The sequence below is a fragment of the Leguminivora glycinivorella genome, chromosome 19 (genome assembly GCF_023078275.1).
Source record: "Leguminivora glycinivorella isolate SPB_JAAS2020 chromosome 19, LegGlyc_1.1, whole genome shotgun sequence".
NCBI lineage: Eukaryota > Metazoa > Arthropoda > Insecta > Lepidoptera > Tortricidae > Leguminivora > Leguminivora glycinivorella.
The window spans coordinates 1,832,147-1,857,018 of NC_062989.1; the positions used below are offsets into that span (position 1 = coordinate 1,832,147).

The 24,872-nt window shown below is 40.2% G+C and overlaps 2 protein-coding genes across 3 annotated transcripts in view; one reads left to right on the top strand and one right to left on the bottom strand.

Annotated features, from left to right (window-relative positions):
- Positions 1-316: 316 nt before the first annotated feature.
- Positions 317-10,947, top strand: LOC125236355. Its single transcript, XM_048143135.1, has 4 exons — positions 317-482; positions 986-1,142; positions 7,538-7,695; positions 10,782-10,947. The coding sequence occupies exons 1-4, from the start codon at positions 380-382 to the stop codon at positions 10,919-10,921; spliced, it is 558 nt and encodes a 185-aa protein (XP_047999092.1). The 5' UTR covers positions 317-379; the 3' UTR covers positions 10,922-10,947.
- Positions 10,948-12,160: 1,213 nt separating this feature from the next.
- The window catches only part of LOC125236350 (putative metabolite transport protein HI_1104), a 69,201-nt gene continuing 56,489 nt past the window's right edge, over positions 12,161-24,872 (bottom strand). Inside the window, exons 5-11 of one of the 2 annotated variants that reach the window (XM_048143128.1) lie at positions 24,370-24,652; positions 22,991-23,213; positions 20,704-20,842; positions 17,143-17,282; positions 15,472-15,669; positions 14,082-14,125; positions 12,161-14,047 (exon numbers count right to left, since the gene is read on the bottom strand). In XM_048143128.1, coding sequence (XP_047999085.1) covers positions 13,943-14,047; positions 14,082-14,125; positions 15,472-15,669; positions 17,143-17,282; positions 20,704-20,842; positions 22,991-23,213; positions 24,370-24,652 — 1,132 coding nt within the window. In that variant the 3' untranslated portion in view covers positions 12,161-13,942. Of the gene's footprint in view, positions 14,126-15,471; positions 15,670-17,142; positions 17,283-20,703; positions 20,843-22,990; positions 23,214-24,369; positions 24,653-24,872 lie in introns of both variants that reach the window. The other variant, XM_048143127.1, reaches the window with a different exon arrangement.

The following is a 24,872-nucleotide window of genomic DNA, read 5'->3' on the forward strand; positions in this document are numbered from 1 at the left end:
GATACTGCAGGTTAAGCAGTGCGGCAAGGTGAGTATTGGTGGCTAGTCAAAAGTGGGGAATTCTCTGATAATGACATAGAATCACCCAGAATTACGAAGTAACATCGAAAAAGGTGTGTTAAAATATAAATAAGAATATTCATAATAAGTTACTTTTTTTAAAATTGCGATTCTACTTTTGATAGGTGGTCGTTTTACCAGATCAGTGGCTTCACAGTATTGCGTTTTAATAGGTTGTTGAAACAGTCCTACATTTTTTTTTACAACTGTCAGCTGTCAAGTTGACTGACATCTCATAACCAAACAAATCGCATCAGCTTGCAATGCTCGAATGCATGTCGTGTTTTATTCTTCATAAATAGTATTATACACAAAAGTTATGTCTGATTCGTCTGAGGATGAAGACCTTTCGAGGTTCCAAGAAGCTGTTGATACTTCATTCACTAAACTCATCAATGAAACCCGCGGTATTCCTCAAAAAGGTAAGTAGATACTTTCTTAAAGAGATGTTTGATTTTTCCTAGATTATTTTAATACACTTCAATATATTCGCATTATCCACCAAACTATCCTAAGCTATATAAATCATTAACCCTTTGAATGCCAAGGACTACTAAAAGGGTTTTCGTCTTTCGTGGCTGTGATGTCAACAAACACTAAATGTGTGGACACAGTCAACTCGACTGTCACCTAAGTTTTGTATTAGCTATTCACCAGGCAGCCGTATAAAACATCAGGTCGTTCCTACCGAACTTACAAATAGTGCGATAGGGACGGCCTGATGTTTTATCATTTATCGCGCGATCATACTTGCCTGCCTGGTGACATTTTTGTTACACATGATTTTTCGATATGAGACGATAAACATACTCATATGTATTTTACTAAAACCGTTCAAGTGAGGTATGTCAATTAAAGTGTAGTTAAAGCTTATGTGGTGACATCTATAGTGCCGCGCAAGTGTTAACGTTATTTAATTTTTCAGAAGAAAAGAAGTCAGTTTCTGAGAGGTATTTGGAAACCCCCAGCCATTACAATGATGTGAAGGTGCCAGAGAAAATGCAGAAACAAATAGGTGTGAAGATCTCCAAGATTATTGAAAAGAATGTTGAATTCGTAGACATGGAGGCAAATGGAGTGAAGTAAGTAACTACCTTTTAACTGCTTAGAATTTCATAAGACTTATATTGACTGGGATATAGACTGTGATTACTTTTTAGTTTTCCGTGATCACGATGCATGCAAGTGCAACTGTGTCAAAATATACCTTTTTTCCAAATGTGAGAATATTAGGTATGTATAAGCTTTATTGTACATAAAGGAAACAAAAGAGACACAGTTACAGAGTATATATATACTTTTTCTACTTGGAATTGTGAGCGCTTTCAATTCCACTGAGTTACAATTTTCCATAGAACTTATATGGCTGTAACTCAAGGGATAGTGAACATTTGTCAGTCAGGATTGAAAAAGCTCATGATTCTGAGTAGAAAAAGTGCAATTTCCAAAAATAATATTGTGAAATTAATTAAAATTAAAATAGCCTTTCTTACTGAGTTTTAGGTTAAGTTTGAATTATCATTGTTGGCATTAAAGTTAAGTTTCATATTTTGGTTTTTGATTTTATATCTGTTCTTTAGTTTTTAAATTAAGTCTCGTAGCTCAGTTTGCCTCCTGGCAAAGGCCTCCTCTAAATCCCTCCAGTGCCAGGGACCGGACAACCCCATTTCCGCGCTACAAGCCTTTCATTGGGAATCCCTAACGTAAGGACGACCCAATCGAGAGACTCTCCCTTTCGAACTGCAAGCCCATTCATTTGACTAGCCCTTACAAAAAACTAAGCAAAACAATAAAGCTAGCCCTGTGCATTGGCTTAGCGCTATCCGATACGGCTTGCAAGCCTTTAATAAGGGTTACCCTTATTTTAAGCGCTATTTATAAGGCTTTCCCTTTTGTTAAAGCGTAGTCGAGCCTTGCGTAAAAGAGACAGGATTATGAATCTAAGCTATTGTAAGAACAGGAAGGAAAATGCGCTGTTGCCACTCCGCACTATGCGCCCCATTTTTAATTTTGCAACGAAACATGTTTTCGTTGGATAAAAGTAGAACACGGCTAGAAATTATTTTTAATGAACTGGGAGACAAGGAAGTGATGGATCGCCTGATGGTAAATGATCATCGCCGCCCATAGATCAGTATGTACGTTCGTACGTATGAATGTATGTAGGTATGTATGAATGTATGTAGGTATGTATGTATGAATATAATTATGTAAATATGTATGTATGCATGTAAATATACAGTGTTGGCCGAAAATCAATACAATTAACCATTAACATTACACATTGAAAACGTTAATTGCCAACATAAAAACAAGCCGTTTTCGTCATCCAACTCGCCTTGATGAGTTAATTGGGTGAGCAGTTCCTAAGATAGAGCTGATGCTGAACCCTGGCTTTTCCCAGGGGAACGCGGGTTTGGTTTAACATAGGCAAGCGCTGTTTTCGTCATCGGACTTGTTTTGATGAGTACTTGAGTGAGCAGTAACCAAGGTAGAGCTGATGCTGAACCCTGGCTATTCCTAGGGGCACGCGGGTTTGGAGTAACATAGGCAAGCGCTGTTTTCGTCATCGGACTTGTCTTGATGAGTACTTGTGTGAGCAGTAACCAAGGTAGAGCTGATGCTGAACCCTGGCTACTCCTAAGGGAACTCGGGTTTCGTGCAACACAGGCAAACGCTGTTTTCTTCATCGGACTTGTATTGATGAGTACTTGAGTGAGCAGTAACCAAGGTAGAGCTGATGCTGAACCCTGGCTTTTCCCAGGGGAACGCGGGTTTGGAGTAACATAGGCAAGCGCTGTTTTCTTCACCGGACTTGTCTTGGTGAGTACTTGAGTGAGCAGTAACCAAGGTAGAGCTGATGCTGAACCCTGGCTTTTCCCAGGGGAACGCGGGTTTGGAGTAACATAGGCAAGCGCTGTTTTCTTCACCGGACTTGTCTTGGTGAGTACTTGTGTGAGCAGTAACCAAGGTAGAGCTGATGCTGAACCCTGGCTATTCCTAGGGGAACGCGGGTTTGGAGTAACATAGGCAAGCGCTGTTTTCGTCATCGGACTTGTCTTGATGAGTACTTGAGTGAGCAGTAACCAAGGTAGAGCTGATGCTGAACCCTGGCTATTCCTAAGGGAACTCGGGTTTCGTGCAACATAGGCAAACGCTGTTTTCGTCATCGGACTTGTCTTGATGAGTACTTGAGTGAGCAGTAACCAAGGTAGAGCTGATGCTGAACCCTGGCTTTTCCCAGGGGAACGCGTGTTTGGTGTAACATAGGCAAGCGCTGTTTTCGTCATCGGACTTGTTTTGATGAGTACTTGAGTGAGCAATAACCAGGGTAGAGCTGATGCTGAACCCTGGCTATTCCTAGGGGAACTCGGGTTTCGTGCAACATAGGCAAACGCTGTTTTCGTCATCGGATTTGTCTTGATGAGTACTTGAGTGAGCAGTAACCAAGGTAGAGCTGATGCTGAACCCTGGCTATTCCTAGGGGAACTCGGGTTTCGTGCAACATAGGTAAACGCTGTTTTTGTCAGCGGACTTGTCTTGATGAGTACTGGTAAAGCTGATATTGAACTCTGGCTGTACCTAGGGGAACTTAGGTTTGGTGCAACATAGACAAACCCGGTTTCCGTTATAGGCCCTGCCTTTATGAGGACTTGGGTGCGCAGTACCCAAGCCACTGCTGTAGCTGAGACCTGGTGGTACCTAGGGGAACTCAGGTTCGGTGCAATATAAATAAACGCTGTTTTCTGTTCATAGTATGTTTCGTGTGAAATATCTTAGACTCGTCTTTATGACTGGTACTTGGTTGAGTTGAGTAGTACCATAGAATCTGTCAAACTATTTCTGTTGATTGTTGTGAATTCTATGAAGATCGTTTGAAACAGAAATACTTTTCTGGTGGCAATCAAGCATACAGCCCGTCTGATAGTAAATAGTTACCGCAGTCTATGGACGCTTGGAACTCCAGTATTCTCTTTATTCCCTGTGTTACTATTAGTGAAATCGACTGTACTTAATTTTGATATTCAAATGGATATACATACGTATTTTTTTAGACATAAATAAAGTGTTTTATGTATGGCAAATCAATAAATTTGTTCTAACTACTTGATGTTAATATTCACTTCTGGTAGGATTTTTGTTCAGTTAATATTATGTTTTATGCCTAACTTGACATTGCATGAAATATTTCTATATTATAATGCACCGAAACCAGAGTTGCCCTAGATACCGCCAGGGCTCAGCTACAACGCTGTCTTGGCTATTGCGCACCCAAGTCCTCGTCAAGACAAGTCCGATGACGCAAACAGAGTTTGCCTATGTTACACCAAACCCGAGTTCCCCTAGGTACAGCCAGGTTTCAGCATCAGCTCTATCTCGGGTACAGCTCACCCAAATACTCATTAAGACAAGTCCAATGACGAAAACAGCGTTTGCCTGTGTTACACTAAACCCGAGTTCCCCTAGGTGCAAACAGAGTTCAGCATCAGCTACACTTCGGGTACTGCTCACTCAAGTACTCATCAAGACAAGTCCGATGACGAAAACAGCGTTTGCCTGTGTTACACTAAACCCGAGTTCCCCTAGGTGCAGCCAGAGTTCAGCAACAGCTGGACTTTGGGTACTGCTTGCTCGAGTACTCATCAAGACAAGTCCGATGACGAAAACAGCGGTTGCCTGGGTTACACTAAACCCGAGTTCCCCTAGGTGCAGCCAGGGTTCAGCATCAGCTGGATTTCGGGTACTGCTCACTTGAGTACTCATCAAGACAAGTCCGATGACGAAAACAGCGTTTGCCTGTGTTACACTAAACCCGAGTTCCCCTAGGTGCAGCCAGGGTTCAGCATCAGCTGGACTTCGGGTACTGCTCACTCGAGTACTCATCAAGACAAGTCCGATGACGAAAACAGCGTTTGCCTGTGTTACACTAAACCCGAGTTCCCCTAGGTGCAGCCAGGGTTCAGCATCAGCTGGATTTCGGGTACTGCTCACTCGAGTACTCATCAAGACAAGTCCGATGACGAAAACAGCGTTTGCCTGTGTTACACTAAACCCGATTTCCCCTAGGTGCAGCCAGGGTTCAGCATCAACTGGACTTCGGGTACTGCTCACTCGAGTATTCATCAAGACAAGTCCGATGACGAAAACAGCGTTTGCCTGTGTTACACTAAACCCGAGTTCCCATAGGTGCAGCCAGGGTTCAGCATCAGCTGGAATTTGGGTACTGCTCACTCGAGTACTCATCAAGACAAGTCCGATGACTAAAACAGCGTTTGCCTGTGTTACACTAAACCCGAGTTCCCCTAGATGCAGCCAGGGTTCAGCATCAGCTGGACTTCGGGTACTGCTCACTCGAGTACTCATCAAGACAAGTCCGTTGACGAAAACAGCGTTTGCCTGTGTTACACTAAACCCGAGTTCCCCTAGATGCAGCCAGGGTTCAGCATCAGCTGGACTTCGGGTACTGCTCACTCGAGTACTCATCAAGACAAGTCCGATGACGAAAACAGCGTTTGCCTGTGTTTCACTAAACCCGAGTTCCCCTAGGTGCAGCCAAGGTTCAGCATCAGCTGGAATTCGGGTACTGCTCACTCGAGTACTCATCAAGACAAGTCCGATGACGAAAACAGCGTTTGCCTGTGTTACACTAAACCCGAGTTCCCCTAGGTGCATCCAGGGTTCAGCATCAGCTGGACTTCGGGTACTGCTCACTAGAGTACTCATCAAGACAAGTCCGATGTCGAAACCAGCGTTTGCCTGTGTTACACTAAACCCGAGTTCCCCTAGGTACAGCCAGGGTTCAGCATCAGCTGGACTTCGGGTACTGCTCACTCGAGTACTCATCAAGACAAGTCCGATGACGAAAACAGCGTTTGCCTGTATTACACTAAACCCGAGTTCCCCTAGGTGCAGCCAGGGTTCAGCATCAGCTAGACTTCGGGTACTCATCAAGACAAGTCCGATAAAAAAACCGGCCAAGAGCGTGTCGGGCCACGCTCAGTGTAGGGTTCCGAAGTTTTCCATATGTCTCTCAAAAACTACTGAACCTATCAAGTTCAAAAGAAAGTCTTTAAAAAGTTAGAGGGGGGGGCGCACTTTTTTTCCTTTAGGAGCGATTATTTCCGAAAATATTAATATTATCAAAAAGCAATCTTAGTAAACCCTTTATTCATTCTTAAATACCTATCCAACAATATATCACACGTTGGGGTTGGAATGAAAAATATTATCAGCCCCATTTTACATGTAGGGGGGGTACCCTAATAATTTTTTTTTTTTCCATTTTTTATTTTTACACTCTGTTGGCGTGATTGATATACATATTGGGACCAAATTTCAGCTTTCTAGTGCTAACGGTTACTGAGATTATCCGCGGACGGACGGACGGACGGACAGACAGACATGGCGAAACTATAAGGGTTCCTAGTTGACTACGGAACCCTAAAAAGCAGCATTTGCCTGTGTTACACCTGAGCAAAGAAGGAGCCTATCATAACTATAAGTATTTGGTATTGAAAATTGAACCTTATTTTATCTACAGCCGTTTCCATCAAACAGAAACGCGCAAATATCACACACAGTGCCGCCGTAGGTAACGATCGTATGTTATTTCGTTCGGAGTAATGTGTGCTTTATGAGCGAGGTACAGGATTTAAACTCGCACGATATGCTATAAGGGAAAGCAAATAAAACCCAATATAAGGCTTACCCTTATGGCGTTAGGCTGAGCCGATGATAAGGGTTTTGAAAGGGTATTGGGCTATTTTAGGTAAGCGCTTTCGTTAGGGCTTTAAAAGCAAAATGAAAGGGTATCGCGTCAAAAGGGTAGGGTAAGTTAAGCCTAACGAAATACCCATACAAAACCCCGTATAAGGGATAGCGGGCCGGTCCCTGACATAAACTAGTATTATTAACTAGATTTATCGAAAAAAAAAATTGTCCCTACAGAACAACTTATTTAAAAGATATTGCGAAAAAAATCTTTAAAATCGAGGTTCCGCTCTCGACTCTTTCCTCTTTCAAAACTTAATCAATCGTAACAAAATTTGAGAATCTGAATAACAATGAAATAATCTGTGTCGGATCATTTAGTTTTTTTGGCTAATTGTTACCAATTTTGAATACCACACCTTTTTTTGCGCCATAATCAATAAAGCCGTTTTTGGAATTTTTTGATGGGCTCTAGCGCCTTTAAAAATAAGAATATCAAAAAAATCAAACCGGGCCGACACAGATAAAAATTATAATAATCATTTATAAATTAAGTCAAAAACCATGGAGGAAATAGTCGAGAGCGTTTGTATGGAAAATTGACCCCTACCGTATAGTCTGAACATATTCACTAGCACTACCACACCAAAAATGGCGCCCTCCTTCAGAAATCGGATGTTTGCCTTGTCTGTGCGAAGTTTACAAGCGCCTACTAGGCGGGTTCTTGGTTGCGAAAGTGTTAAAGTATTTACCATTATGTTTTCAGAAAACGTAAGATCAAAGGCGGAGTGAAGCTATTCTCAAATTCAGTAGACTTCCTCTCGCCAGAGGCTGCAGTAGACACGTACGCTGAGACGCACAATGCACAGTCTAGGGAAATGATGAAAAAGAAGCGGCGGCTTGAAGAACGCGGAGATGAGAATGGTATGGTTATTTGCATATCATTTATAATATAATTATGAAACTCCTGTTGTAATACTTGTAATAACCTAACCACAAAATTAAAATTAAAAAAACCCCCCGACCGCGACATAGTAGACCGATTTTCATGAAACATGGCCAAGAACACTCCCGACTAACTCAGCTTTTAGACAAAAGAAAAACTAAATCTAAATCGGTTCATCCGTTCGGGATCTACGATGCCACAGACAGACGCACACAGACAGACAGACAGACACGTCAAACTTATAACACCCCGTCGTTTTTGCGTCAGGGGTTAAAAAGAGCCTACTTGGGTCGACATAAACTTTTTAACAAAAAAGAAAACCGCCTTCAAAAATAAGCGCGTTACAAAACACGGAGAAACTAAAAAGCCAAAAATAATAAACCTTTCAATTCAGATTTCTTATCGTATTGCAATAAGCTAGACATCCAAATTATAAACAAATCAATTATTTTTGTAGTCGGTACCAGACCTGTTCGTCGCCTTGCCTGTTTGCCCCACCCAACCATACACAGGCTGGTACCGACTCCAAAAATAATTGATTTGTTTATAATTTGGATGTTTAGCTTATTGCAATACGATAAGAAATCTGAATTGAAAGGTTTATTTTTGGCTTTTTAGTTTCTCCGTGTTTTGTAACGCGCTTATTTTTGAAGGCGGTTTTATTTTTTGTTAAAAAGTTTATTTATTTGTTGATTTTTAGTGGTTCCTAGTGATATTATATGTATCAGTCCGAATACATGTACAGTAGTGAAAGAATTATCCTTTAACTCCTAACCATTGAGGAGTAGACCTTCCATCATCAGCTCAGCCACATAAAATTATTACCATCAGACGTAAATACTAGTGTACCTTTGAAAAATAGACTAAAAACATTACATATGCCTATAACATTTGAAGAGTTCCCTCGATTTCTCCAGGATCCCATCATCAGACCCTGACTTGGTGCCAATGGGACCATCTCGGGGTTATACCGGTTCGATCAAAAAAAAAATTTTGAAAATCGGTCCACGATTCTCGGAGATATTGAATAACATACATACAAAAAAAAAAAAAAACATTCAGTCGAATTGAGAACCTCCTCCTTTTTTGAAGTCGGTTAAAAATGGAGCCCGCCCTGATGGTCACCCAAAATATTGTTTCAAGTTTCAATTTGTTTATTGCACTCATGTTAGTATACAGTTCTTAAGATTATTACAGTTCCACATGAACCCTGTAAGGGCATAGCAACAATGTTTTCTTACTTAACACTAACTTATAAGATAACATGCATCACTGGCATAAGCCAATTTGTATGGATTGGTGTATGGGTTTTTCTTAAGCCTGTCTGTGCCGGTAAAATTATTCATCTGGGTGAATCAACTTTTTCTTGCTTTTTGCAAGAATTGCCCATACTTATTATTAGCTCTACTTTTGTGAGTTTTAAGCTGTATTTTACATTAAGGGAATAATTAAAAAAAAACATTTACAATTAAATCTATATGTGACCCAGTGGAAGAGACACTTTTTTCATACAAAAGTGAGGGACAGCTATGTCCACTGGGTCACTGCTCGAAATAAAGTAATAAAACAGCAAATCCTATAAAAACATGATGTATTGCATAGCTTGTATATCTGTTTTTAATATAATAAGTATAAACTAATTACACTAAATACAAATTAAATTTTCTGACCACATGTAGCCGAAGTATGCGTAATTTTGCTGGCAAAGAAAAGTTGATTCACCCATCTACACTGTTTGTTGGGCGGATAGAGTGGAGGTAGGCCTCCGTGAGCTCGGCGTCGGCGAAAGCTGGCGCGACATCGCTCAAGACCGAGCAAAATGGCGTGCTTTTAAGTTGGGAGGTCAAAATTCATCTTGGGTTATGTCAGCCAAGTAAGGCCGTTTTCACACTATCCGATCCGATATCGGATGTCGGAAGGATTTCAATAGAAAAAATTCAAGATGGCGCCTGTAATGTATGGGATATCGGTCCGACATCCGATATCGGATCGGATAATGTGAAAACGCACTAAGTTACAGTGTTCCTGCCGCTAAGGAATGTTGCTAGAGCCACAGTATAATAAAGAGTACTATCGTACAGTATGGCCACTCCCGCTCCCCGCTGAAAATGCCAACCACCCCCTCTCGGTTACCTCACAGTTACCGCCTGTCAAAAACGCGAACAGTCGACCTGTCATATCACACTCATACAAGCATGGTACGCGTTCACCTACACGAGCTTAAAATGTGTGCTAGGAACGCGCCTCTTTCATATATTTGATCGCCAGTGTCTGAGATGTGCTAGAGCTCAACATAGGGGTTTGTTAGACTCGGCAATGAGCAAGTAACATCTCTACAGTAGAATGTCCCCCAAAGCAAAGCGCCGGATTCTAAAATATAATCCTGAGTGTAGTGACTTGAGGGATTCAAGTGTTAATGCCAAAAGTGGGGATAATTATGCTAACATTGACGTATTCTCCTTTTTAGAACACATGGCACAGTATGATAAAGAGTACTATCGTCCAGTATGGCCACTCCCGCTCCCCGCTGAAAATGCCAACCACCCCCTCTCGGTTACCTCAGTTACCGCCTGTCAAAAACGCGAACAGTCGACCTGTCATATCACACTCATACAAGCATGGTACGCGTTCACCTACACGAGCTTAAAATGTGTGCTAGGAACGCGCCTCTTTCATATATTTGATCGCCAGTGTCCGAGATGTGCTAGAGCTCAACATAGGGGTTTGTTAGACTCGGCAATGAGCAAGTAACATCTCTATAGTAGAATGTCCCCCAAAGCAAAGCGCCGGATTCTAAAATATAATCCTGAGTGTAGTGACTTGAGGGATTCAAGTGTTAATGCCAAAAGTGGGGATAATTATGCTAACATTGACGTATTCTCCTTTTTAGAACACATGGCACAGTATGATAAAGAGTACTATCGTCCAGTATGGCCACTCCCGCTCCCCGCTGAAAGTGCCGCCCACCCCCTCTCGGTTACCTCACAGTTACCGTCTGTCAAAAACGCGAACAGTCGACCTGTCATATTTCAATTTATGATTGTTTTTTTGTTTTCATTTCCAGATAAAATTGCAGCAGCGGCAGTATCAGGCGAGTATATTTTATCCAAAGAAGAAACGAAATGCTGGAAGTCGCGGCGAAAAGAGAAACTATTCAAATACAAATCTCAAAAAAACAGTAAAGTTTTAACTGCTATTGATTAGTTACTAAAATAAAACAAAAGAGTAAATTCACTTTTTTATTTCTATTTACAATAATACTTAGTAATTAACAAAATAAATATGTACAAAAGTCAGTATCACAATAGTAACTGCTTCTTTTTTTACATTATAATTAATATTCAGAGTTATTTTTCTTTTTTCTGTAAAAAAATACGATTATGTTACTGTCAAGTTATGGTCCAAAAATCAGGAAGGTAATTTTAAAGTCAGGCCACGGGGCCTGTCTACGGAGACGAATGGCATTTCTCCGACGCGAAACGAAAACGAAACGCCGCGAAAGGTAGTCTGCCTCTGACGCATCCAAGCGCGGATCCAGCTTTATGCCCAGGGGGGGGGTCACGTAGTAAAGGCCCGGGGCACCAGAGGGGGAGGGGGGGGGGTCACGTGGTCTATTTGTATGGCCAACTTAGTCTCCAGGGGATGGGATAGATCCCCCTGGATCCGCGCATGGACGCATCTATACTCAAGAGCGATAGAGATAGATATCTACGAGCGTTTCGTTTCGTGAGCGTTTGTGCCATTCGAAGAAATATATGACTACTAGCTTTTGTCCGCGGCTTCACACGCGTTAGAAAGAGACAAAACATAGCCTATGACACTTTCCATCCCTTCGACTATCTCCACTTAAAAAATCACGTTAATTCGTCGCTCCGTTTGGCCGTGAAAGACGGACAAACAAACAGACACACACACTTTCCAATTTATAATATTAGTATGAATAGTATGGATTGTTAGGAGTGCCCTTTTATGCTGATGTATGGGTAGTGATATGCAAGTTTCCAAAAAATCTTAAATTTCATGAAAAATTCACGAAAGTTTCACGAAAAATAAAGGGAATTTAAATTTATGAATTGGAAAGTTTCTATCCATACAGTTGTCCATATAAGAATGGAAAGTTTCCGAAGTTTTACTATGTGAAATTTTCAGAAAGGAAACTTTCCGTCGGCACATCAGTATGTATGGGTGACAGTTCAGTTTAGTACAAGAGGAATAAGTAAGGGACGAGTTGTATCCATACATCAGTAAATGCGGGTTATTTGTAGTGACATCTAGCGACAATCGCGCATCAAATAGCGTAAATTATCAGTACCACTACTCGATACTCAACAGTGTCTCGTCTGCCAAAAAAATAATATTAGAACAATTTACAACTTAGGTATATTACAAGCAGAAGGAATTGAAAACAGAATACTGATTATGATTAATACTATTGTAATATTAGGTAAAAATTGGTGAGCATTAGACTCTTCGTTCGTCGCGACATCTATTGACAAGTAGCAGTACTGATAATTTACGCTATTTGACGCGTGATTGTCGCTAGATGTCACTAGAGAGTTACGTTACAACTCTCCCCTTACTTGTTGCTCTATGGTTTAGTATGAAGAAATTAGTTCCAATGAAATTCCGCCACATGGCGCGTAGTCATTATATTTCAGGCTTTATATACTGGTCAACAGTTTTTAATAAATGTTGCCAGTTGAAAGAAAATCTGTATCCATGACTTTTTTAAACTTCGCCTCGAGATCAAGACTAATGGCATTAATATTTATTTAAATTTACTATTTTAAATGAAAATATAAAAATTATTTCTTGGAACAAGCAACTCACAAGCATATTCCTGGCAAATGTAAACTTTACGACAATTTCTTAAAGAAGAAAATCATAATATCTAAATTAAAACCACAAGTCTATCACTATTTATGGGTGATGAATCTCGAGCCAAAATAACTTTAGTATCATAATCTTAATACACAATATTCAACAAACACATCTATGGCGTATGGTTTTAGGCAAGAACTTGGTAACACTAAACATTTCACAAATTTTCATAATCTAGACACAAATATGATGAAACACCGTTTCTTCGTAAATTAAGTATAAGAAAAGACTGGGGTTGAGTTGAAACAGAGGTAGATTAAAACAACGTCGATATGACATTTTGCATTATCGAACTGAATGCAGGTCCCTCAATGTATTTTTGCCTTAAAACGATTTTATATTGCAAAATTGAAGTTGTTTCAACTGACCTCTGTTTCAACTCGCCTTAAGTCACAAAATGTGTTTATAAAAAAGTCAAATTTTAAAAATTGATGGTCAGAATGGCCGATTTCAGATAAAACTAAAGAGTTTCATGCCTTTTATTACTGACAAATCGGTTTTCCAGACTATATACAATTAAATTGGTGGCAAATCTACTCCACATAAATCTGGTTGAATGAGAATAAATGACTCATTTTATGAGATTCTAGTCATCTTATGCTATTCTTATGAAAACTCACTACATGACATTATGAGATTCAAAATGCATTCTGTGTTTTCTACTTAACCACACTATTCGTGAATGAGATTGTCAGCCTCTGAGAAATATCTCTTGAACTGAATACCAACCTATAGTCACATATCCTCGGAGTGTCTTATTTCCATAAGTCAACAGGGGTCATTTTTATATATTTCTTTCTAGAGAAATAAACCTTGTTGACTTATAGAAATGTCCTTTTGAAAAGACACTCCTCATATAGACAAACACATCAAGCAAATTAATATCTTAAGGACCTGCTCGTAAGGCACTTTTAGGATACATTTCAAGTATAACCACAAGGAAAAATCGGCAAAAAAATTAGGCGTGAATGATTATCGCCTTACAGATTGCCTTTGCCTTTTTCTAGTAACGGCATTAGTAAAAGTAGTGGCATTTTTCTGCCGTATAGTTGGGTATACAATTCTTCATGGCTGTACGAGCGTAGGTACGTCGCTCGTTGTCTAAGCCTTATAAAAATAGCTTTTAAACTATGAAATTACAACAAAGTCGAACCTTAAGTACATAACCTCAAGGTTTTTTCATTTTGACTGTACTTACACACGCCCTGTAAGTGGGAAGCGAGCGAAGAATAACTCTTTCTCGCTCACTTACAGGATATTAATGGGGTGACCTTGGTGCGGTACGGTCCTCGTACGGCCGTGTGTTAGCTACTTAACAGTTAACCATAGAGAAACACAGATAATCTACAATTTACTAGAGTCGCGCGCGTTACGCCAGTCTCGACCGGGAATTTCGTCGTGATTGAACGCCCTGTTGTCTAAGCCTGCGGGTTTGGCTGTCGGACTGAGCTGGGGGTGCGGGGGGTCCCGAAGTCCTTTCCACTGGGCCACCCATGAAGAACATTGTTATGAAGAAGAGGATACAGCCTGTGGAAATAAAGGATTGAATAAGAGTGCCGACCTTAATAAAAAAACTTAATTAAATCGAACTCCCATCTTAAAAATCGGCTACGCATTGCAAGCACTCTGTCATCCTTCGATACATCAGGCAATTCGTGAGGTTGCACTCATAAAGTTAAAAAGTAATTGATGATTTTTTTATTGTTTCATAAATCTCACAAATACATAAGACAAACAACAAACACATACATAGGTAATACAGTCAGGCCATCATCAATAGTAGCGGATCAAACAACGCACCACGTGTATCTGACATCCTAACTTTTGAACCATACGTTTAAAAAATATGAAAAAAATCACAAAAGTAGAACTTTATAAAGACTTTCTAGGAAAATTATTTTGATGTTGATAGTTTGAACAGTTTTTGAGAAAAATACGGGAAACTACGGAACCCTACACTGAGCGTGGCCCGACACGATCTTGACCCTTTTTTTTTTAAATATAGATGAATCTGTACAGTTCGTGGTCAGAAATGTCTTAAGTTTAATTTATTTTGTTTGTACAGACACACGTGTCTTTTTGTTAAGCGGTTACAGAATGGTAGGTAGTTACTTCTGAAGCGTTATTTGAATAGGTACTTTTGATGCTGATTGCCTGATTGTACCTAGTGGAGATTTTGAATCATACGGATGCCAAAAGCTAGCTACGGACTTTTTTAAATAGATACTTTGTGGCAGAGCAGCGAACAAATGTTCGTTGTTAAATACACGGGAGGTCTTTATCAATGAGTGTTCAGAGAAGATAGGTGTAGGACAGTATAGGTTACCACATACAGCAACAATTCAATCCTTGCATTGGCGCCCATAGCTTACGAACTTATGAGTCCCATGGAAATACCCATGGTCTACAAACTTGTTTCCGATTTCATTTAGTCGCAAAAAAATATGTAAATAATAAGTATTTACTAAGAGCTTGTAGTTACAACAATAAATATTCACATATTGATATGTTCCTATGAAATCCTAGTAAATTTGTATCTGCTCTGCAATGAAAGGAATGAAGAAAAAGAAAGAAACAAAAAAAATCATAACTAAACCATGTGCAATTTGTATTCTCAAATGACAAATATCTATGTCTGAAACACTTTCCCTTTCCCTTTTCTTGTTTTGTATTGTAAATTTCTAAACGTTAACTCGTTAGTAAGTAAAATGAATAACTGTATTTTCTATATGTGCATGCTGAATGTTTCTCTCAGAGCATGTATTTGTTAACTACAAGTGGAAACTGTTCTGGCCGTTGTGTTAACTACATTTGTTAAACTGTATGTGTAATTATATGCTGTTTGTTTCCCTGTGCAATAAAAAAATACTTACTGATCCCATAGAATCCGGCGTAGAATATCATAATAGCCTCTCTGTACCCGATAGCCTTAGCTACAGGGTCCACCAGGATGGGCAGGTTTCCTCCCACGTTGTTCATGACGAAAAGGAAGACGCCGACGGTGGTGGAACGGACGGAGAGTGGCACGATCTCTACAAGGATAGCGAAGACGATGCCGAACCACATCTCAGCTGGAAACGAAAGTATTTGTTAGAAATTTAGTAAATATTTTGTTGGTCTAAGGCCGGCACTAGATAGTCTGAAAATTCATAATCTGGAGAAATCGTAATCTTATAAAATCAGGTCGACTGAATAGCGTTGAAATACCCTGGGTGGCTAGCCGAATGGCACAATCGCTCACGAAACGCTCACGAAACGAAGCGCTAGTAGATATCTATCTCTATCGCGCTTGCGTATTGGCGCGACAGAGCCAGCGGCGTATCGCTTTCGTCGGAGAAATGCCATTCGGCTACGGGGCCTGGATAGACAGATTAATAATGGATTTATTACTAGGTTTAATAAAACCTGTAATAACATACCCCTGTGTTTATAAACACATAAAAAGATATTACTTACATTGTTCATTATTTTTTTATGTCAAGTAGGTATCTATTAAAACCATTACAATCCCTAATAGATAGTATTTAAGGTTCACGAGAGTTAATTAACGTAATTGTAATCTTTGTATGCAGTAAAATACAAAGATTACAATGCCATTTCGTCACTACTTTTAAAAAACTTGTATCTTCGTCTGTCAATGAAAAGAAAATTGTAGTAAGTATGTATGGAATGCATCTAGACACTGCGTTTTAACTTTGAGGAGCAGCGTGAGATACGAGATTATTTCAAAGTAGTGACGATTTATGGCCGATATGATTTGGTTTAAATAAAAAAAAATATCGTCAACAAAACTGTTAACGTTGTTACCTCCTATTAGCTATCATAACTTACCCACAGAATTACCAAATAAGTAGGAAAGTGCACATAACCACTGAACCGAAGACAGGTAGAGTGGCTAACAGCTGATAGAGTTATTGTCAGATTTGTCAGAAATTACCGAAAAAGTAAAAAAATCCATCGACAATACTGGTAGCGTTGTTACACTTGTTAATACGAGTTAGCTTAGCTATCAGCTCACGATCATATCTCTTTCGTAGCTATCCATCTCTATCGCTCTTGCGTATTGGCGCGACATAGCCAGACTACCTTTCGCGGCGTTTCGTTTTCGTTTCGCGTCGCAGACATGCCATTCGGCTACGGGGCCAGGATACTTAGCCAAAATCACAATCGCTTACGCTTCGTAACAGTTTGGTAGGTAGGTATCGCTTTTCTGTAGTGGTGAGACTGCTTTTCGACCGCCACGTAGCTTCAATGATTGCCACTTCGGATAGGCCGGCTGAACAGAGCTACTACTGTTAGAAATTGTCAAAACTTACCAAAAAATTAGGAAAGAGCCAGAGTGATCAGAGGTCCGAAGACGACTGATCCGATGGTGGGTAGCGTGACTATGAGCTTGGATAGAGGCTAGAGCTGTCAGATTTGTCAGAACTTACCAAAGAAGTAGGAAAGAGCCAGCGTGATCATAGTCGATGGAGGTCCGAAGGCGGGTAGCGTGGCTATGAGCTAGGATAGAGGCTAGAGCTGTCAGATTTGTCAGAACTTACCAAAGAAGTAGGAAAGAGCCAGCGTGATCATAGCCCATAGAGGCCCGAAGACGACTGAGCCGAAGGCGGGTAGCGTCGCTATCAGCTGGGACAGGGCCAGCACGAGCACACGGGAACGGACGCCCAGCCTGGCCACGAATCTGGAAAAAATGAAATATTTATCAGAAACAATCCCGGCCGACGACCGGTCTGGCTCAGTCGGTAGTGACCCTGCCTGCTGAGCCGCGGTCACAGGTTCGAATCCCGGTAAGGGCATTTATTTGTGTGATGAGCACAGATATTTGTTCCTGAGTCATGGATGTTTTCTATGTATATAAGTATTTATTTATCTATTTAAGTATGTATATCGTCGCTTAGCACCCATAGTACAAGCTTTGCTTAGTTTGGGGCTAAGTTGATCTGTGTAAGGTGTCCCCCAATATTTTTATTTAATGTTTTAAGAAATGTTTATCAAGAGTGCGGCCCTAGTACTTCTGCGCTATTATTTCACTTATATTGTTGTGGATAGTAAAGACTTTCATGACTTGAAGACATTTTGTTATACACCGTGTTTTCGGTATCACTCAAAACCTCAGACACCCCAACTGATTTTTATTTTTTAAACGTATCTAGAATGTTCATTTTTAATCTGATGATTATTATTTGTTTAAATTGAATTTTTAATTTTCTGTGCAGCTCTACTTGGCTTTTAACTCTACACTCAATAAAATAATTGCTAGCTACCATCATAAGCCTTCAAACTGTTTAATTGTGTACGTTACTGCAACGACACAAGGTTTACCAATAGACAGCTATGGCAATGTAAAGCACTTTAACCTGTCTCACAGTAAACTTCAAATTGGACATGGACAGGTGACTCAGTAAGCAAATTTAAACCTAAAATTCAAAATGACAAGGTTGTAATTAGGTACGAGTTCAGTTTGTTATAGAGCTCCTGGTCGTGACCGTGTTTCGTGTACCCGTAGCCGAATCTCCGTTGCCGTGTTACTCGGCAACGGAGATCCGCTCCGTTTGCTCCGTGTGATTCGGCTACGTGTAATTAAGATACGTAGCTACGTGTACACGGAGATACGTATCTTATTTATACGTAGATCGGATCCAGTCGTGACCGTGACGTTTAGTGTAGATTTTATGCGTGTCACTAAGACCCCCGAATGTAATGCAAGGGGCAAATTTTTAATTTCAGTTTCCATATTTTTGCATTTTAAATAAAGTTTTAAGAGTGTCAAAAATAATAAGATGCAAATATTATGTTGGAGGCAAAAATAATAGACCAGTACAAATTGTAAAAGATGTGTAGGTATTATATCAAACGAATTCGCGTATAATCAACATATAAAAAAATAGGTAAAATTCTAATTTTCATTCACATGACACAGACTATAATTAATCAACTTTTTTTAAATAATCTAATATGTACAGTCAGCGTCTTATAGTTGGTAGTATCCGAAGTAGTCAAATAGTTTGTTATTTTTGCTTTCACTTAACTTCACAAACAATAGGAACACATGGTACTTAACAGGTAAATCCCAAAGCTACTTGAAGGTAATTATTATCAATGGCCCGCACACTATTGTTTGTTATCTTTATCTGCACGTGCAACTATTTCTTAGTATTTTCACCGACGAAAGACGGTTGTCCAGACAGTAATAATATTTATGAACAACAGTGTATATTATTATTTCACTTAAAATACTTTTAAATTGTTGCATTGGTCTACCTGTAGCATTTCTTACTAGGGAGTAAATATTAATTAGAGATATTAATATATTTGGATGGACTTTCATATTCATCGACATCGCCAAGTAGGTACCTAGTACCTACCTGAGGTGCGATTTTTGATTCTCATCGGGTGGCTTATTTCGTACTAAATAGTCATCGGCTGTATACAAAACAAGGCACCGGTGAGATTCAAAAATCCCACCAATACCACCTCTGGTTTTTTTTGTACAAACTCATAATGTCTGGTTATCAGAGAACAGAATAATACCAATATGTAATTACTTAAAAAAACATCTGGAATCAAATCAATGCAAAGACCACGAGTATAACACATAATGCGAAGGGTCCGTTCGACACTTACAAGCTCTCTTTCAACAACCGAGCGGAGAGGAGCCGAAGCCGAGATTCGCGGGAACGTAGCCGAATCCAGAAACGGATACGTATCTTTGACGTGACCGTGTAGTACGGGATCTTAGCACCGCCGGTACTAAGGCTACGTAGCTACGGTTCCGCGTGTAACACGTATATCACAAGCCCTAGTTTGTTATGACTTATGATAAACTTTAAATTTAAACTGACGCACAACGTCTATTTCGTAGCAGAAAAAAAAATCGTCCAAGTAACCAGCCAGTATTAATACCCTTAAATACTGAAAAAGGTATAAAACCTCTAACAATATGATATGCACAATGTTGTATTACGAATTTGTAGAATGGGCACGTAAACAATAACTAATAATACAAATTAAAACAAAAAATATTACCCCCATCAAGATATACCTCAATCGATTCTACTCTCGATTCTGAACAAACAGTTTTCAGGTTTTTAGTGTTAAGTGAAACACGGGGTATACTTCTTTACAAGGCATGTAGCTTAGCAACCACACAGATTGATTTCTAATTTTTATTACATTAAGTAAATTATTAATCAGATTCTATCACATTACATAGTCAAAGCGGACCGCAGGCTCCCATGAGCCGAGGCAAATGCAGGGATAACGCAAGGAGGATGATGATGATCACATTACAAGGACAAGGTCCACACTATCCACATCGGAGAAATATTACCGGTTATGCAAGTTAGTTGTCAAAGAGTTTGTCAAACATTAAACACGACTAGGTACTTATCTGTTTTCTACCATCGCAACATTTGTCTGTGGTTTCAAAGGATCGACAAATGCTCTGACTCAACAAAAATCATTGAGGTTTTCTCGAAAAAGTCGAATCTAAAGAGGAAGTCTCTCAAATTCTTTTCTCATCCATCGAGAAAGGTAAGGTAAGCTCCCTAAGGATTTCTCGAAAAAAATATCTCCAAAAGAGGAAGTCGTATAACATATATGAAGTGTTTTTAGAGTCAACTTACTTGCAGACATGACTCCACCAACTACAACGCGGACAGAACCGATGCCAACAGTGACGGCGAACAGCCACCAGCCCAGGTCTACATCGGGGAATTAGTCCCGGCAGTACAGAGACTTGAGGTTTCCATAAAGCCTATCAATTCTCAATTTCATCCATCCAAAATATCGGCACGGCAGCGTAAAATCCCTGAAGATTTCTCGAAAAACTCTCTTCAAAAGAGGAAGTGTTCTCTTCATATTGAGCTGAATTAACGCATTAGGCAGGCCTGAAAAATTCATAATCCGAAAAAAGATTTGTGTACTTTCGGATAGGCCGGCTGCCCATAGAGGTCCGAAGACGATGTATACAAATCTTTTTTAAGATTATGAATTTTTTAGACTGTCTGTGGCGTGCGTCAGTGATCGACAGAACGCCTGTTTCCGACCAGGCGTGCCTACACTACCTCTCTACATATTTGTCAGACGTGGTGTTAACTTACTTGTCAGAAACGACTCCACCGACCACGACACCCACAGAGCCGATGCCGACAGTGACGGCGAACAGCCACCAGCCGAGATCCACGTCGGGGAAGTAGTCCCGGTAGTACAAGTCAGCGTTGTACGCGAAGCACATGCCACCTTAGAAAAAAAAGAAAAATATTAATTAATTTATTATTTATTTATTTATTAAAAAACATGTTTACATTGACCTTACAATATAACCAATGCGTCACGAAACTTAGATAACAAAAACAAAGAGAGAAAAAGACAACAAAATAGAACAAGAAAAAGAAAATTAATCAATTCATTTGGGCGATGACGTCACAGCGTGGATCCGCCGTTGCGTCGTTTGCCCCGGTGTTGGATTCGGCAGGTTGCCCCGTAACCGCCGAAAAACCACACCTTTCGACCAGAAGTCTGCGCTCGCGATGGTGTTTGTTAATGGCGAAAGTTTTTTTTTTTTAGTATGAATAGGCAGACGTTTGACCACGATCACACCTGGGGCCCGTTTCTCGAAAGGTACAAGCCTTGTATTACAAGTGCGTGAACTGTCAAATCGTATGGGTTGTCATGGAAACACACTTGTAATACAAGGCTTGTACCTTTCGAGAAACGGGCCCCAGATGGTAAGTGACCGCCCGCTACGACGAGAGTTAATTCATTAGATGTTACCTACAATTACACTCTTCACCCCATTAATTGCCTCAATGTTTACACTAACCCGCCTCCATTTAAATAGCATACGTATCAATTTCCGTCTTTTTGTCCACCAAATTAATTACAATTTTCTTTTGCGGAACGCCTAAACACCTTTATCAGGTCTGTGTAGAAACTATATTTGAACACTTTGGGTTTGGCCTTGTAATTTGTGACAAGACATCAGAACCGTGACTGGCAGGATACGGGTGACAGGCACAACTGTTTTGCACTTCCTTTGCGAGAATCAACCTTATTATGTTTAATTTTATGTAGACTTTAGATTATGTCCATGAATTAGTCTATTTTCCGAACGCTGTTCGATATTGAACCTCAAAATGTTCCGATTTAGATTAAATTTGGATCTGTTGTGTGAGGACTTCTTAATGGTGTTTCCTAGGCATGTTTCTAGTATTATGTTTTCTTGTTCGTCATGTTTGATTGTTATTTCGTGAGCTACTTCGATCGATTTCTTGATAGGAAATTGCTACTGGGTCAATTTAGCTTTAGGTGCGTAGTATTTTCAAATACAGGCAGTAAACCAGTTTATTTGATAACTCACTAATGTTATGAATGTGTAGGAGAGTAATTATGAAGTGTAGAAAGAAAAGGAGGAACGTCTTTACGTACGAGAATTACACATGTTAAATATAAATACTCGTAATTAGGTGTGTAGCTGGAGACTTTTCTCCTTAGATTGATTTTCCTCCATTTTTTTGGACATTCCAAAGTAAGAGAGAGCTAGGAAGGTTGTAAGAGAATTTTAATGATACAACACAACGATCTTATTTCGTTTTTTTTTAGTTTTAAATCCGTTGGACATTCTTATTACGAAGTTCACATATTTAAACAGTAACGTCCTTGACTGACTATTGGTGGAAATGATATCTTTGCATGAATATTTGAGTTTTTTCTTCCACATTTGTCAAGTTGGGTAGGTATATGGCAACAGTATTGACGTACACAATGACATTAGGTATGAGTCTTGGCTCCCAATACTTCCGTGTCCGCCTATCATCTGTCAATGTTAGATCGTGACAGCTGTCTTTTCTACTGTGACAAGCGGTAAGGGGGCGGTCTGTTATTCCTTGTGGTTGTAACGCGTATATAAAACTCATTGTAATGGAGCCTCGTTTGTGTGATACTTCGACGCACGGCCGGCTTCCATCCTTACTTGGTAGCAAAGACATATGTAACTCCGTATAGACAGGTAAAGTCTAAGAAAAAAACGTACCTCAAAACCATACAGAAAAAGGTACGGTGACCTAGATGGCGATACACATTTGGGGGACGCTCGGCTAGATGGCGCTAATAGTAAAATTTGACATTTTAACACATAGCTAAGAATATGGGCCAAATTGTCAAAACTGAGGTTTAAAAGTTTAAAGCTTGTGTCGAGAGATGTCAGTCTATGCACTGTGATTACACATTTTACTTTGACAGTAACTCTCTATAATACTCGATCCTCTTTGATATAACGGAGGACGCTGGTTCGAATCCAGATTTTAACACTTGGAGGCCTTGGTCATTTCTTCTTTGTATGAAATTACACACCTGTTTGTCTCAAAGATGGTTATCGACAAAACTCACCACAATGCCTGATAGACGCCGCAATACACAGCAGAATAATCCTCGGCTGAGTGATGACATGCCAGATAGTGATCTGGGGCTGTTTCTTCCCCGCTTCCATGTTATCCGCCTTTCCCCCCTCTTCTCCAATGGTGGTGCGCTCCGGCTCGCGAAGGGTTAGGAAGGTGAGGATCACGATGACTATGCCGACTGCGCCGGCACCGAAGTAGCATAGTCGCCAGCTCTGTTGACAAATTGGGTATTTTATTGCAAAATATTAACTTAAAATAGTATACATTAATACGATACAAATGCGAAAAAAAGGAAGTTCGAAACGAGTGGCGATAAATTAAAACACGACCGCAGGGAGTGTTTTAAATCAACACGAGTTACGAATTAATTTTTCAGTACAGATGGTTTGGTTTCATACTGAAAATATTTTTTTCCCCTCACTAGCTCGGAAACACGTGTTTTGTCCTTTAATACCAGTGAGTAAAAACGCATTTTATCCACTAGTGAGTAAAGTAATTTGACCTTGAATAAAGTCAAATTAACTGCTTTAAAATTGATAAAAGTAGTTGAATCTAGTAATAAAGATGATTTACCACCTGTGAAACTACTGGAAGCAGTGATAAACGCAGTTTTTGCGTTGTAGTTTCCTCGCTATAGTGAGGGGAAAAGTTTTGTGTTACACTCGGGTGCAAATGTATTGTATTCTCGTGTGTTAAAAAACTCGCAAGGTCAGGATTCTATTCTCGAACCACTCGCTTCGCTCGTGGTTCAACTATAGAATCCTTTCACTTGCTCGTTTTTCAATTTCACACTCGGCGTTAAAATACAACTTTGCCCCCTTGTATAACAAATAACTATTTATACGAACTAGTGCGAGAAGTGGTTCATTATATGCTAGGTCGAAACTTCGGAGGGCCACCTGTACTGAAAAACGTCATACGATACACGTGCGAAAAGGAAATTCGTAACTCGTGTCGATTTAAAACACTCCCTTCGGTCGTTTTTTAATTTATCGCCACTCGTTTCGAACTTCCTTTTTTACGCACTTTAGTGCCAAAAAAGGAGTGATAAGTTTCTAATGGGTCGGCAACACTCATGTGACGCCCCTTGAGTTGCAGGAGTCTATAGGCTACGGTTATAGCTTTCCATCAGACGGACCGTATAACTGTTTGACACCGACGTGGTATAAAAAAGACGGTAAAAAAGCACGGTAGCTCTTGAACACCAGAACTGTTACATGCTTCCTGTAGTAAAATTCAACTTACCAATTCCAAGCGTTCAAATCAGCTCATCGCTTTCTCACTTTTGGTGCCAAAAGACGGGAAACAAGCACAGTAGCCTATGGACACACTAGGAGTTGTTACATCCTCTAGTAAAATTCAACTTACCAATCCCCAAGCGTTCAAATCAGGTATATACCTTCCCACGGGGAACGCAATACCGTACCCCCCATATATCCCCCAGTTGAAGATGGACAGCACCAGCGCCCTCTGGTGTTCCGGGAACATGTCAGTCAGGATGCCGGTGGCGAGCGGGTTGCAGCCAGACTCGCCGGCGGCCATGATCATGCGCAGGACCACGAGGTGCCAGTATTCTTTCACTACGCCCATGAGGATTATGGCAATGACGAAGACTAGAGTGCAGTAGGAGAGGATTTTGGCGCGGTTGTATCTGGGGGAGAAAATGTAAGAATGAATCGTATTATAAGAGACTAGCTTCTGCCCGCGGCTTCGCTCGCGTTAAATCCAAAAATTCCTTGCCGGCTATATTTCCGAGCTCATATAACCCGGCAACCTTCAAATCAAGAGTGAACAGGCATCTTCTGGGCGAGCTCACTCCATCGTAGGCCACGTCTTTGCCTTTGGCTAGTCTGTGGTCAAGAGTAAGCCCA

Bases quoted from the DNA above. Each gene is read 5' to 3' on its own strand.
- LOC125236355 (XM_048143135.1), top strand. From the start codon at position 380: ATGTCTGATTCGTCTGAGGATGAAGACCTTTCGAGGTTCCAAGAAGCT. The intron at 483-985 runs GTAAGTAGATAC...TTAATTTTTCAG, and splicing joins CCGCGGTATTCCTCAAAAAG to AAGAAAAGAAGTCAGTTTCT. The intron at 1,143-7,537 runs GTAAGTAACTAC...TTATGTTTTCAG, and splicing joins ATGGAGGCAAATGGAGTGAA to AAAACGTAAGATCAAAGGCG.